General features: G+C 38.0%; 1 protein-coding gene across 1 annotated transcript in view; it reads right to left on the reverse strand.

Annotated features, from left to right (window-relative positions):
* CCSER1 (coiled-coil serine rich protein 1) overlaps positions 1 to 12,492 on the reverse strand; it is a 1,844,507-nt gene that overhangs the window by 1,517,748 nt on the left and 314,267 nt on the right. Inside the window, exon 4 of the mRNA XM_019526256.1 lies at positions 9,497 to 9,590. Coding sequence (XP_019381801.1) covers positions 9,497 to 9,590 — 94 coding nt within the window. The remainder of the gene's footprint in view (positions 1 to 9,496; positions 9,591 to 12,492) is intronic.

The raw sequence follows: 12,492 nt of genomic DNA on the forward strand, positions 1-12,492 counted from the left end.
CCTCCCCATGTTTTTCTGGCATGCCAGCACTCTGGCACCTTACAAGATAGACATTGTGGGGTTTTTGGCACTCCAGCCAAAAAACGTTGCCACTCCTATCTTATTGTGTCAGATTTATTACAGTATATAAGGTTCAGGGGAAAATGTGTAGCTCAAATAAAAGCTGTACAAGCTATTTAAAAAAAACCCTTAGTTTCTACCTTTTCAAGAATCTCATTTCAGCACAAATTATACCTTAAAAAAATCAGGCTTCCAATCTATATATAATGGTAAATAATAGGATGCTAAAACTAGACGCCTGTCTGCTGCTCTATCTTTACAGAAGATGCAGCTGTTGAAGAACAACAGGTATACACTGATCTGAACTGCTGCGTGAAAGAACTAAAAAATTAAGAATAGTAGTGCTATAACTTCTTCCTTCTTTTCTTTTTTAATATACGTTAGGATTTTGTTGTAAGGATGTCATTAGCTGCAACCAAGTCTCGTGTCTCGCTTCTTCCATGTTTGGTATTATTATTTATTTATATTTCCATATTGACTAAGAACCCCAGTAATGGAACAGGATTCCACTATGGCAAGTGCTCACTATATTAAGCGTCAGACTTTTGGCAGTGGCACCACATTCTTTTTTATTTTAGGGTTGTGGGATTTATTCCATTTGGAAATTTGCAGATTTAAATTCAGTATTATCAAGACAACTGCATCTATGCTGCTCAGAGTTAATTCTTCTCCATCACATATGTAAATCACTACAGGAGGACAGGAGATTTTCAAAAGCTGAACAGGAGTAAGACAATGTTTTAAATATGTATTCGCTATTTTCCTTTTCTTATTTAAAAACAGAAAGCACGCAAACAAAAATCAAGCTACAATAACACAGAACAATATCTGGCTTAACAACATACTGAATTGTTCATAAAAGAAATAAACCAAGCCCCTTCTGAGGCATCCAAGAACAGCTCCCAAACCGGTCTGCTTCCCAAGAGTTTCCACACTTTGTTCCCAGTTGTTGCCATTTGGCACTATAAATTGGGCTCTTCCACCCAAAATAAAAAAGCATGGAAATAAAGCCTGCCTCAGTGCCAAAGCCCCTGCAGCTCCAGGGCTTGTCCAACAGGTAGCATATGCATGCTGCCAACTCTTCTCTACAGGCTGATTTACAGAATGACCTAACCTCCATCTGCCTGAGGTACTCTGAATCTTCCAGCACCCCAAGCTAGACTATCAGTTAACAGAACTTGTTGGCTTCAAAAGAACTATGCCAATTAACAATAAGGATCTGTTCTTCAATCTCCTGCAACTGCAGTATGGCACACAAGAAGAACATGCTCTTTTCCCTTATGGCTGTTTGAACATGGACGTTATTTCACAAGTAAGCCCATTTATCCTTCTGCATTGTCGAGTTTATGCCTACCTGTCCTAAACATCATGTCTTTTACCATCCTTAAGACCTTCTACCCTCCGTGTGCACTTCTGCTACAAAGCAGTTGCCGGTGGTATTTATCATACTGCTGGAGCTACCTGGCTTCTTATAGTCTATGCACAAAACCAAGGGGGTTCCATCGCAGCTCAGCTGTGCTACTCCCCATTAAAAATTAACAACAAAAATTACTACTTTTAATTAATAGGCACAGGAGGAACTCCTAACTCATTACAGAATTTTCACATTGCTTGTTCATCAAATTCAAAATAATTTAGCAACTAACGAATTAATTCCTAATTGACATCACTGGGCCATTACACCAACATTTTCATTTGGCTGTATACCAACAGCTACAAGCTTAGGGGCTATCTGGCTTTTGTAAACTCTATAAAACATATCCAATTCTCACTTTCTAAAAAAAGGTCAAGCCATACATTAGGTTTTCATCTACTGTCCTTGCTAATTGTGAATGTAAATATTTTATTAAAAGAAAAAGAAAGATCTGAGTCAGGTATGACAATTTTAATTTCCCATTCAAAAAAAACACAACAAGATAATTAACTTCATCATCCACATCCAAAGCAGAAACAATATTTCCAACTTACCCTAGAGAATTTGCAAAATTCAAATAATACTATTAATTTATTAATGATCTAGCTGTTAGAAGAAACAAATGTTTGTGTTAGGATACAAATGTGTGTGTTGCGTTTCATCCAAAACAGTTGATTCTGGATGATATTAAATAAAAATGTATGTATCTGATAAATAAGTATGATCTTTTCCAGAAAGAGAGGAATAAAAAAGTGCCGTGTATTGACATAGCAATTACTACTTCATAAAATCATATCTAATCTCTTCCTATCATATTAGTAGACCTAGACATGGCCCATGCCATCAACAAAACCAGCTGATAAAATGAAACAAATAAAGGATATTAGATTCATGTTCACTTTTCCAACATTCATTTCTTCAAAAAAACAAAACCTTTTAACATATGGAAACACTGATTTAGGAACGTGTTAAAGATCTTGAAAGCAATGAAGCAGGTATCGCCCTGCTTAAGTGCCTTTTAAAACAGGGCTGGATTTCTGTGTTCTCCTGTATCTGAATAGTAAGTCATGGCCTGTTTCTACCCCAAAACAAACATTTTTAAAGGCCAAAAACATAATATGTTTAATATGAAACCCTAAAATACTCCTGTGGAAATAAGTATTTTCCTTATTTTCCAGGAAGTGAAGAAAAGTAGTTCATTACCCATCAACCTCATAACTGAAATACACATCATGAAATAATCAAACCTCTTCATACATGTTGAACCAATACTGAAGTTTTAAATATAAAGCACAATAGTGTCTGTGGCTATATAACAGATATTCAAGTAAGATGATGATGGATGCTGTAAGGTAATCTAGATACCCAGGAAATCAGTATTGCACATTTGCACTTTTGAAGACTTAGATGTGGGCTTAATATCCTCTACAGTGAGCCACCCCACTTAGTTCACTGGGTTCACTCGGTACAAAATTTTAAGCACCTACACAAGCATGAAGTTATTAGATGGCTGGATGTAGCATACACCGATACAGTTAAGCAATTATAATATATTTTTGGATAACTGCTATTCATGAGTTTTCAGAAAATGCCTTTACTCTCAAAAGCAGCATTTTTATAGCAAGGAAACTAACTATATATGGCAAATATTTATTTTTCAATGGGCTATATATGATGCATACATAGATTTCATCCATGTAAACTTAAATTGCCTTAATAAATTCCCCTCTACCTTCATCACTGAAGATGAAGTGCTCCATTACATATTGAAGTAATCAATACTTTGAATTAAAAAAGCCCTATTCCATTAGGGGAAAAAAAATCAAATGAATAAGGTTAAATTAAGGTGGTCACTTCCCATAAACAGTCAATGGGTTCCTGCTCTACAAACCAGTAAGTTAATTATTATACAACAAATTCATCACCAAAGCATATTTTAAATGTCTAATTTATGTAGAGTAATAAAGAGGTACCATTAAGAGACTCATCATGTTGACTATATCAGGCTTATTTTTTAACATTTCAGATTATAGACAGTGTACAAAAAGAACTAAAAAGACCCAAGCTGAATAATATTTAGTGCTTGTATCCAGTAGTGCTTTTCACTCCCTCCTCTATAGAATTATTGTATTCATCCTCACAATGGCCAGTTAGAGTGTGTGAGCAGAATACTACTACCTCCTTCTTAACAACGCAGTCAGAAAACTTAGGTGGAGAGGTAAGCTGACAAGCCCAAAGTCACAACACGAATCTGTCGGAACTGGAAACTTCTATTTTTCCATGTTTAAACCATTGAACCATACCACTATTTTAAGATCTTTGTTCACTTTTGTGTACTCAGAGCAAGAACATTTACCCTGGATTTCCAGGGATTTCCTCTATATGATATCATCACTCTTATAGCATAGTATCAATTTCATACATAGTAAAGAAAAGAAAAGGCTGTTCAGTGCTTTATATCCCTTATAAGACCTGCAGTGAAAAGACAGGGAAGTTTTCCCACTTCATTTGCTGTACAGCATCCAAATAAGCTCAACTCAGCTACTGGAAGTACAGTAATTTAAAACACAAACTCTTTTAGATGTTCCTCCATCTATTCTTGTTAAAGTTTGGGGGGAAGGGAAGAAACATGGGGCATTCTGCTGTTAGAGGATACTGACTGCCTTTCATTGTGTTACAAAATCCAACCCATTAGAATTGCAGCTGGAGCACAGACAATGCCATGAGAGAAGGCTGAGAGAACAATGAAACAATAGAAACAAGCTGGAATAAAAACAATGCCAATAGAGGAGGTGATGATCCCTAGTTTCTCTTTTCCACTCCTGGCTACAGACTTTATAATTCATAAAGGGACCCTACTTGTCTGCAAAGACTTCTCTTCATGACTTCTCCTTACAATCCACTCAGCTGAGGAATCTTTCCACAGTATCTTATTTTTCATCGCTAATTGCCCCACACTTTCCACTGCTTGAAACATTGAGCCTTATCTTACGTTTTTCTAAGCTTTTCAGCTGAGGCAATATATGTTTATTCTAGTTTTGCAAAGAAAGCATCTCCTTTAATAGCAGTAACAGAAATATTAACTTCTACCACTAGCTTCTGAGAAATGTGAATCTTAGCACCTAAAAATCCAAGCACTAGGAACACTTACCAAGAAAGGGTGACAGAGCACATGATCTCATCCACATCCGATGTTACACAGAGCAGCAGAGACATTTGAAAAATGATGACCGTCCTACTCTGTGTTCATTTTGGCCACCACACAGTTCAATATTCTTTATGACTGACTTATCAAGTATATATGCATTGCAGACTCATAATAACCAACACTATGCTATAATGGCTGGGTAAATGACCCACCAGGGCTAGTATTCACCAATCTGACAACTATTAATGAATATGGTGCTTTGTGGAAGTGTTTTTAAAAGGGGAAGCCCAGTCCCTACTTTATGATGTTAGGTAACAGTATAACATAACAAGTGCTAACTACTGCTATTGCTGTTATTACTACTGATACTACATGAGAGGAGAGGAGAGGAGGGCAGGGAGGAGCTATTACCATCCTGAACTTTGAATGAATCAACTCCTACCCTTTAACGTAACATTTGATTCCTTCTAAATTTAGCAGACAGGAGTTCTCAACACAAAAGAGGAAGTACAAATCCCATTATATGCTTCACCCCTAAAAGTAAAGTTGTTATTTTTTAATTTGTTTGTATTGCTTGCTTTTCTAACTGGAAGATATTAAATTGGGGAGGAAGGATTATTTTGTTATGCTTGCCATTACAAAGTGGGGACAAAATACTTGATCCTCAGATTACCATAAATCAGCATAGAGTAGTTGACTTACACCACCCTTGTTAGTTTAATATCAAATAAGTCTGGTACAAAATGTTCAAACTTAAGCATCCATTTAAGTCTGTATTTCAGTGTTGAAATAAGGCTGATTTTGGAGATGTTGAGCACTTAATTGTTCGGTGAAGGGCAGAGAAATTATTTTGGACACCTAAATTTGAGCTTCTGGGTTTGAACAATATGGCATAGAGTTTTGACAGCAGACATGTAAAACTCTAGTCACTAGGTTTCAGACTTTTCAAATAGACTGACTCATTTCCTTTTTTAAATCTTTTGAAACAAAACTCTCTCCTGGTGGTTTTCTGTAGATGTTGCCTTTTAAACTGGTCTCTCAAATCAAAATTGATTAAGTCCTGGGCTTCTGCAATTTAAAAAGAAGTTACACAAGTATTGAAGTATTTAAATTTTTTATAAGCAGCTGAATTTAGCAGTGATCATAGTTTTGGTCATGTGTAATATACACAAGTAATTTAAAGGGAGAGCTTTGAATTTTTTATTAGAAGTTTGGTTTGGAAGTGGTCATTTTTTCTGGGCATGCATAGTGTCAGCTATTAAAAATAATTGGGTACTTCATATTTTTTAAAAGAGCTTTAATCTTCCATCTTTCATAAACAAGAAAATGAGAAGATGAACCAGTGCTATTATGCTGGCACTTGTTATTCTAATGGAGGTTATATAAAAGCAAGCGACTATTTTTATTGCTCTAAATATGCTTTGTGCATTATGTGATGTGCCTGAAAACAAATTGATATAATTTCCCATAATATTTTACCACTGGGGTGTGTGTCTGTGTTTTTACTTGGTTTATATTTTTTTTTTAGCCTTTTTAGTGCAAAGGGTTTGATCCTCATGTTTTCTGCATAGCTTCCTTCTTCAAGACTATGGGGAGGCAAGCTTAGCTATTGTACACATGCAAGTTTAGCCTCATTTTCAAATCTGATAAGCAAGTGATGATCATGCCCTGTATTTCTAAACTTTACAATTTAAGTCTGGCAGTATACGTTTCAGAAACATAAAATGGCCATATACATGCAAGTGCCTACGGTTCTGAGTCTATAAAGGAACCTGCAAACGTGGACCTGAACAGAATCACATAGGCATCAACTCTGTGAATTAAAGCATGTCCTTGCAAATCCTTTTCCAGGACCATGGTCTAACTGAGAATCCAAATATAGCATTAGGATCTGTAGAAAGAAAAACATACCCCACACACACACGCGCGCGCGCGCACACGCACACATATATTTGGTGTTAATTTTGCTGTTTCTTTTTCCCTTGAATTTTAAAATGATTCTTACCTGAAATGAGATTTATTTAAAAAACACCACTGCAGATATTCTCAGTACAACATATGGGCTACCTAGTTTCTACAGAATGATTCTTTATACAACATTCTACGGCTTGATGCCATCAATACCAGGAGACATACAAAAATGCACTTCAGTTTCTATGATACTGGCTAGGGACAGAAATTGCACATAAACCGGTTTAAGTGATCAGGAACTGGTTTAAACCTGTAACAGAGCAGAAGTTCAATGCACATACACCAGTTTCAAAATGGCTGAAACTGGTTTAACATAAACCTGGTTAAATGTAGTATCAGACTTAACTGATTTGGGTCAGACAGGTTTATGAAACTTCTGTAATAGACCCCTTCCTGGTTCAAGTTAAATCACAGTCCCCAACATCCCAGCATGCTTTCCAGCCCTGGGCTGGGCTGTGCTCTCTGCTCCAGCAGAGAAGGGTTGGCAGAGAGGCAGGGACTGCCCCCCTCCCCCCCCAACAAACCCCAGCTAGGTCTGGGGCCAGGGATGGGGAGTTAAAACTTTCCTTCCCCCAAGTACAGGGCTGCCTTAGCCTGCTAACATTTTACCACTGGCTCTGATTGTGGACTGCAAATCCCACAGGCACCTGGAAGCAGTAAAAAGTGATGAGCAACCCTGCAAAGTCCTGCTGTTGTGATTCTGGACTGCAAATCCCAGAAACCTCGGGGGCAGCAGGAAGAGGAAGCAAACCACAGTCCATGCTGGCTACATGCCACGGAGCCATGATCTAGTGCTCCCTGGCTTCTGGCCTGAGCCACTGCAGGTATGTGGCTGCATTTCCTGAATCAAAAGTGAATGTCTGTCCAGTTATTTCTAAGTTTAATCTCTGCATTTTAGACTCACCTGCAAAGACTGAATCTTTTCAGCCTCAGGCATTTCGATTGTCTGTACTTAGCCACTGAGATGAAAATACCAATTGCATATTCACTAGGGGAAGACTCAAGAGCAACTTGTGGATTGGGAAGGGCATTACCATTCAAGGAAACGCTCATGAGAAAGTTAATTAAAAAAAAAAAACACACTGAAATCATACATGACTCAGTGTGAAGCATGTCCTTTTGATGAGATGCAAGTGAATAAGAGGTTCCACTTGTAAAATAATATGGCACATTAATCAAATTCTCACAGAAGTACTACACAAGAACATTCCCTACAACATCTACAGTATAAAGTTTTGCCTGGTTCTAATGATACATGACAGTAACATCAGCACTAAAACTGGGACCTGTTTTAAATATTGACCAGCTTATGCTTAGCAAATTGCAGGTAACAAGCTGTAATATTGGAAAATACCAGTCCCTAAGTGCAATGCCTCTATTCATTTAATTTATAAATGGAACCGAGTGAACAGCCAACAGTAAATTACAGAAATCTCTCAGCAACCCAATATAACTGTTATGATTGTTTTTAAACGTTAAAATTCAAGGCTGGTTATTTTAACATTGAGTGAGGTGGGTAGGACTATTTCAGTGAATGCCTGAGCACAAAACAGCCATCTCCCTGTATGCAGTTTGTAGCATGATTCATTTGCTGTTTGGATGGACATTATCCCTATATATCCAGTTTTGCTCCCAACACTTTGAACCATAAGAAGTTACAAGTGGCGTGTTAGCTGCTGGCACTGTCATTCTGTGCCCATATTCTCTAGGTAGTCTGCTCCCTGCTGAGGTAGTATGGGATAGCTATTCAGACTTTCCTCACAGAAAGGCTGCCATGTGAACACAGGATCATAGGGATGGGCTAGAGTCACCTTATGAAGTCATGTACTTCTGACCCCTGCTCAATGAAGCATTCTTGATTAAACCATCCCAGTCAAGTGTCTATCTTACCTACTCTTGAAAATTTTCAGGCATGGAGATTCCTAAACTTCTCCAGGTAGTCTGTTCCAGCATTTGACCAACATACCTCAATCAATTTCCTTGTAACCATGTCAGGTAAGTTATTAAAAATATACTATAAAAACACAGTTCTACTTGAGATATCTTCCATACAATGCCACTGGAAGCCAGTGGGACTTCTTCCATAGATTTCTGTCAGATCTGGAGAAGGCTTTAAATAGTGTAATCTCATAGTTCAGTGAATGCAAAATTCCTGTCTGTGGGGTGCTACTATATTTTATTACTTGGATAATTCCTGTTCAATTAAGCTCTGAATACAGTTACAGCTAACTCTGGTTATGAGTATTAGCATTTATTATTTGCCTGGCATCATCAGCTCTGATCATTTGGAATTAATTCAGATTAAATAACATTTTATGTAAATGTAAAAGAGAAGATCTAGTTAAACATAACAAGAATGAGATGTGAAAACTTCATATTTCTTGCACCAGAATTAGGAAGGCTTAATGGATAAAGTGGGGGAAAAAGTGTTAAGACTAATGATGAACCCTAACATATGAAAAATGAGGTCACAGTAAGAGGTACAATGGCTTTTTTGGCTGTTATGCATTTGGCATACCAGTCATTTCAAGCATCTGAAAAATGAAATGAGGGTATCCTTGTTGCTGTGCAAGTGTAATTTTCCTGCATCTGTACAAATTACATCAGTTTGATAATTGGCCATATGAAGTGATCCATGGTAAAAGAGGCTGATCTCCAATAATGGCAACATCTTGAACAGTGATAAGCAAGAAATCAGCAACTGAAGCATAAAGAAAATGCTGCCAATCCTGCATGCCAAAGGCAATCAGAGCCATTAAAATACTAATTTTAGTGTAATCCTCTCCTCCCTCACCATGGATCTCTACCACTTCCAAGTAATTGCACTTAACATGTTTCTTTTGTAATTTACAATTACATACATAATATTTAAGTTGTACATAACTACCATTTCTCTAACTTACCAGAATGATGGTGATTCTGCTCTTCTAGGAATTCCAAGTCAAGCATGAGGTCATCTTCATCCAACTCACAGGAACCCAGGTTATTCAAAACATCCTGGTATGTAAAAGCAAAGCAAGCATTTAGGCAGGTTAGCAACCAAGTAAGCGCATAGAGTATGGGGAGAAATCAGACCTTACCTACATGAAAGCATGCTGAATTAATAGTCACTGTGGGTACATACATGCATACTATGTCAACTTAAAATAAGGTGACTTAACAAAGTTAAGCCACATTGGAGCATACACACGTACAGCTCCTTGACCTGGTAGCAGCCATCTTGGCTAGGGACAGACATTCAAAAAGCCTGAGCCTGAATTGATTCAATCTTTGCAGGTTAGTCTAATCTGGCTAGGTTGAACTGGTTGGTAACATTAACCAGACAGACATTCTCTCTAGACTGAGGAAATTCAGGCACATGCCTGCAGTAGCTCAGGCTAGATGCTGGAGGGCACTAGTGCAACCCTTCCTCCCCTTCTACAGGGCTGAGCTGAGGAGGGCATGGCCAGGCCCCAGCTGGATGCTATTATTTCCCCGCCAATCCACCCCCCGGCAGCCCAGCAGGGGATGTTTATCATCACCCCTAACTCAATGTTTAATAACCCATTAAGAAAGCAAAGCCTCTCTCCATGAACTAATGGAGCTTTTCTTAAACAGCTCTTCTTAAACAACTTTTCCAAGGAAGGACATTAAGCTACCTGTTGATTAGCTCCAAAAAGCCTGTCTGCCTTTGCTGTCTCCCACAGTGCGGATGGTATCCAGTATGTGATCTGCTAGCTAATGCTGAGGTGTCTGTGTAAGGCATAGGGGAGGTGGGAATAATCCCTGCTTAGCAGGGAGAAGGAAGCCAGGCAGATGCTCTGTGCCTGCAAGTCTCTGCCAGAGCTGCATGCAGAGAGCAGAGGGAAGGGGCCAGCCCTGCTATGGAACAGAGAGCCCAGCCCAGAGAGCATGCTGGGATGCTGGGGGAGTCTGGTTTATCTTGAACCAGCAAGGGGTCCGGGACAGACATTGCATAAACTGGTTTGACCCAAATCAGTTATGTCTGATACTAAATTCAACCGGCTTTATCACAAACCGGTTTTAGCCATTTTCAAACTGGTTTATATGCACTGCATATCTGTTCTGTTACAGGTTAAAACCAGTTTCTGATCACTTAAACCAGTTTGTGTGTAATGTCTGTCCCTAGTCCTTGTCAACTAAGTCAACGTAACTAATGCGATTGAAGCTAATACACCTTGGAGGTGTATTATCTGGTCCTTCATTTAAGTTGACTTTGCTCCACATACGTGTGTACACTCTGACAGTTAAAGTGACTTTAAAAAGTTAAACCAGCTTAACTGTCAAAAAGTTAGTGTGCGTGTACACATTCTGTGATACTGAAAACACCTTTAAAATGCCATCGCTTTTAAGTTATAGCAATGATGAAACTTGGAGATATAATACCAAAAAGTGAAGAGCATCTTATAGTAACCTTTTCTTCCCTCTGATTAGGCAACTCATATTAGACATGGGGAGCATCTGCATGAGATGCTTACTGTGGAATTGCCTAATTAGTTCCGCAGTAAAGCATAATCATCTACACATGTGGAGCTGTTAGGATGCAGTAAACTAATTAACTCCACCATAGGTTAGTTCTGCCTGACAAGTACTATCCTACAGCAGAGGTAGCCAACTTCCTGTCGGCTAGCCCCACACTGTAGCACCCTTTTGCTCCAGCAAGCCCCTGCATAACTCATTGAACTTGTGTGAAGCAACTCCAGTCTGGCAGGCTGACCCCTCAATGTGCTGTATGTGTAAAACACTTTGCCCAGGAGCAATAAACTCCAGAACAAACGGCACCAGAGTTTATTGCATTCCACTAATTTTATGTGTAGATGCACCCATGGATCACCACATTTTAACACTATTCCACATGCTAAGTAGCATCCTACCCAAATATTACTTTTGACATCACAAAGACTATTTGAAGAGAAAAATTATACTCATCATTGACAAGCATATTAGAATCTGGAAAAAAAATTGTAATAAAACAGATACTAGTTTAATTTAAATTCAGAGGGCTGAATACAGAGGCCTAAATTAATTTAAATTCCATCAGCTGTACTCATGTTGAGTAGTACCTTACTCCAGAAGCTATTTAAATTAAATCAGTGCAAGAAGGGATATCAAAACCTGGTTCTGATTTAGCAAAGCAGAAGATAGCTCTTTGGCTACACTGGACCTCAGTAAACTACATGAATAAACAGCACATGTAAACAATGTATTTGCCACTGTCTTTTGGCACTGGTAATAATGGATCATGAGTATTTAACTGTTAGTCAAAAATATGACTTATGCTGTCATTAAAACTCTAGTTTTGTTATTGTAATGTCTTCCCATAGGAATACTTGTATCCCAGAAAGATTAAAAATGAAACATAAGCAAGCAGTGGCACTGTTCATTTTTAATACAAAATTTCCAGTTACTCCCTTCATTTTTAATCCAGAGCATTTGTATGTGGTCTGATATTTCATATCAGAAAGCAGAGATGTACTGTCCTATTTAACCAAGTTACTGGAAAGTTAGGATAAAAGAGGAGCTCAGACAGAAACAATTCATGAACTTATAAATTTGTTCACTGGTAGGCAATGACTTTTGTTACTAATTGACAAAGGCTGTGTGATTTGGTTATTTCATTCCTATGCGTCACTTTTTTTCTTTCAAGACTTATTTTTATTTTGGTTGTATTTTCCAGCTCCAACTGGATACTTGAGGTTTGAGAGACCGCACACTTTGAGGAGGCAGTAAGGCAAAATAAATAAATAAATAAAACAAGGGATAAAAGGCAATCTTTTAACAATACATTTTTGCTCCCATCTTGCAACCAGTTAAGCTATAGAACTAGTTTCACAGGACATGTCTACATGAGATGCTACTGTGCATTTATTTAGTACTTGTATAATCAAGTACTAAATAA

Source organism: Gavialis gangeticus, unplaced genomic scaffold, assembly GCF_001723915.1.
Source record: "Gavialis gangeticus isolate Ggan-Ray unplaced genomic scaffold, GavGan_comp1, whole genome shotgun sequence".
Classification (NCBI taxonomy): domain Eukaryota; kingdom Metazoa; phylum Chordata; order Crocodylia; family Gavialidae; genus Gavialis; species Gavialis gangeticus.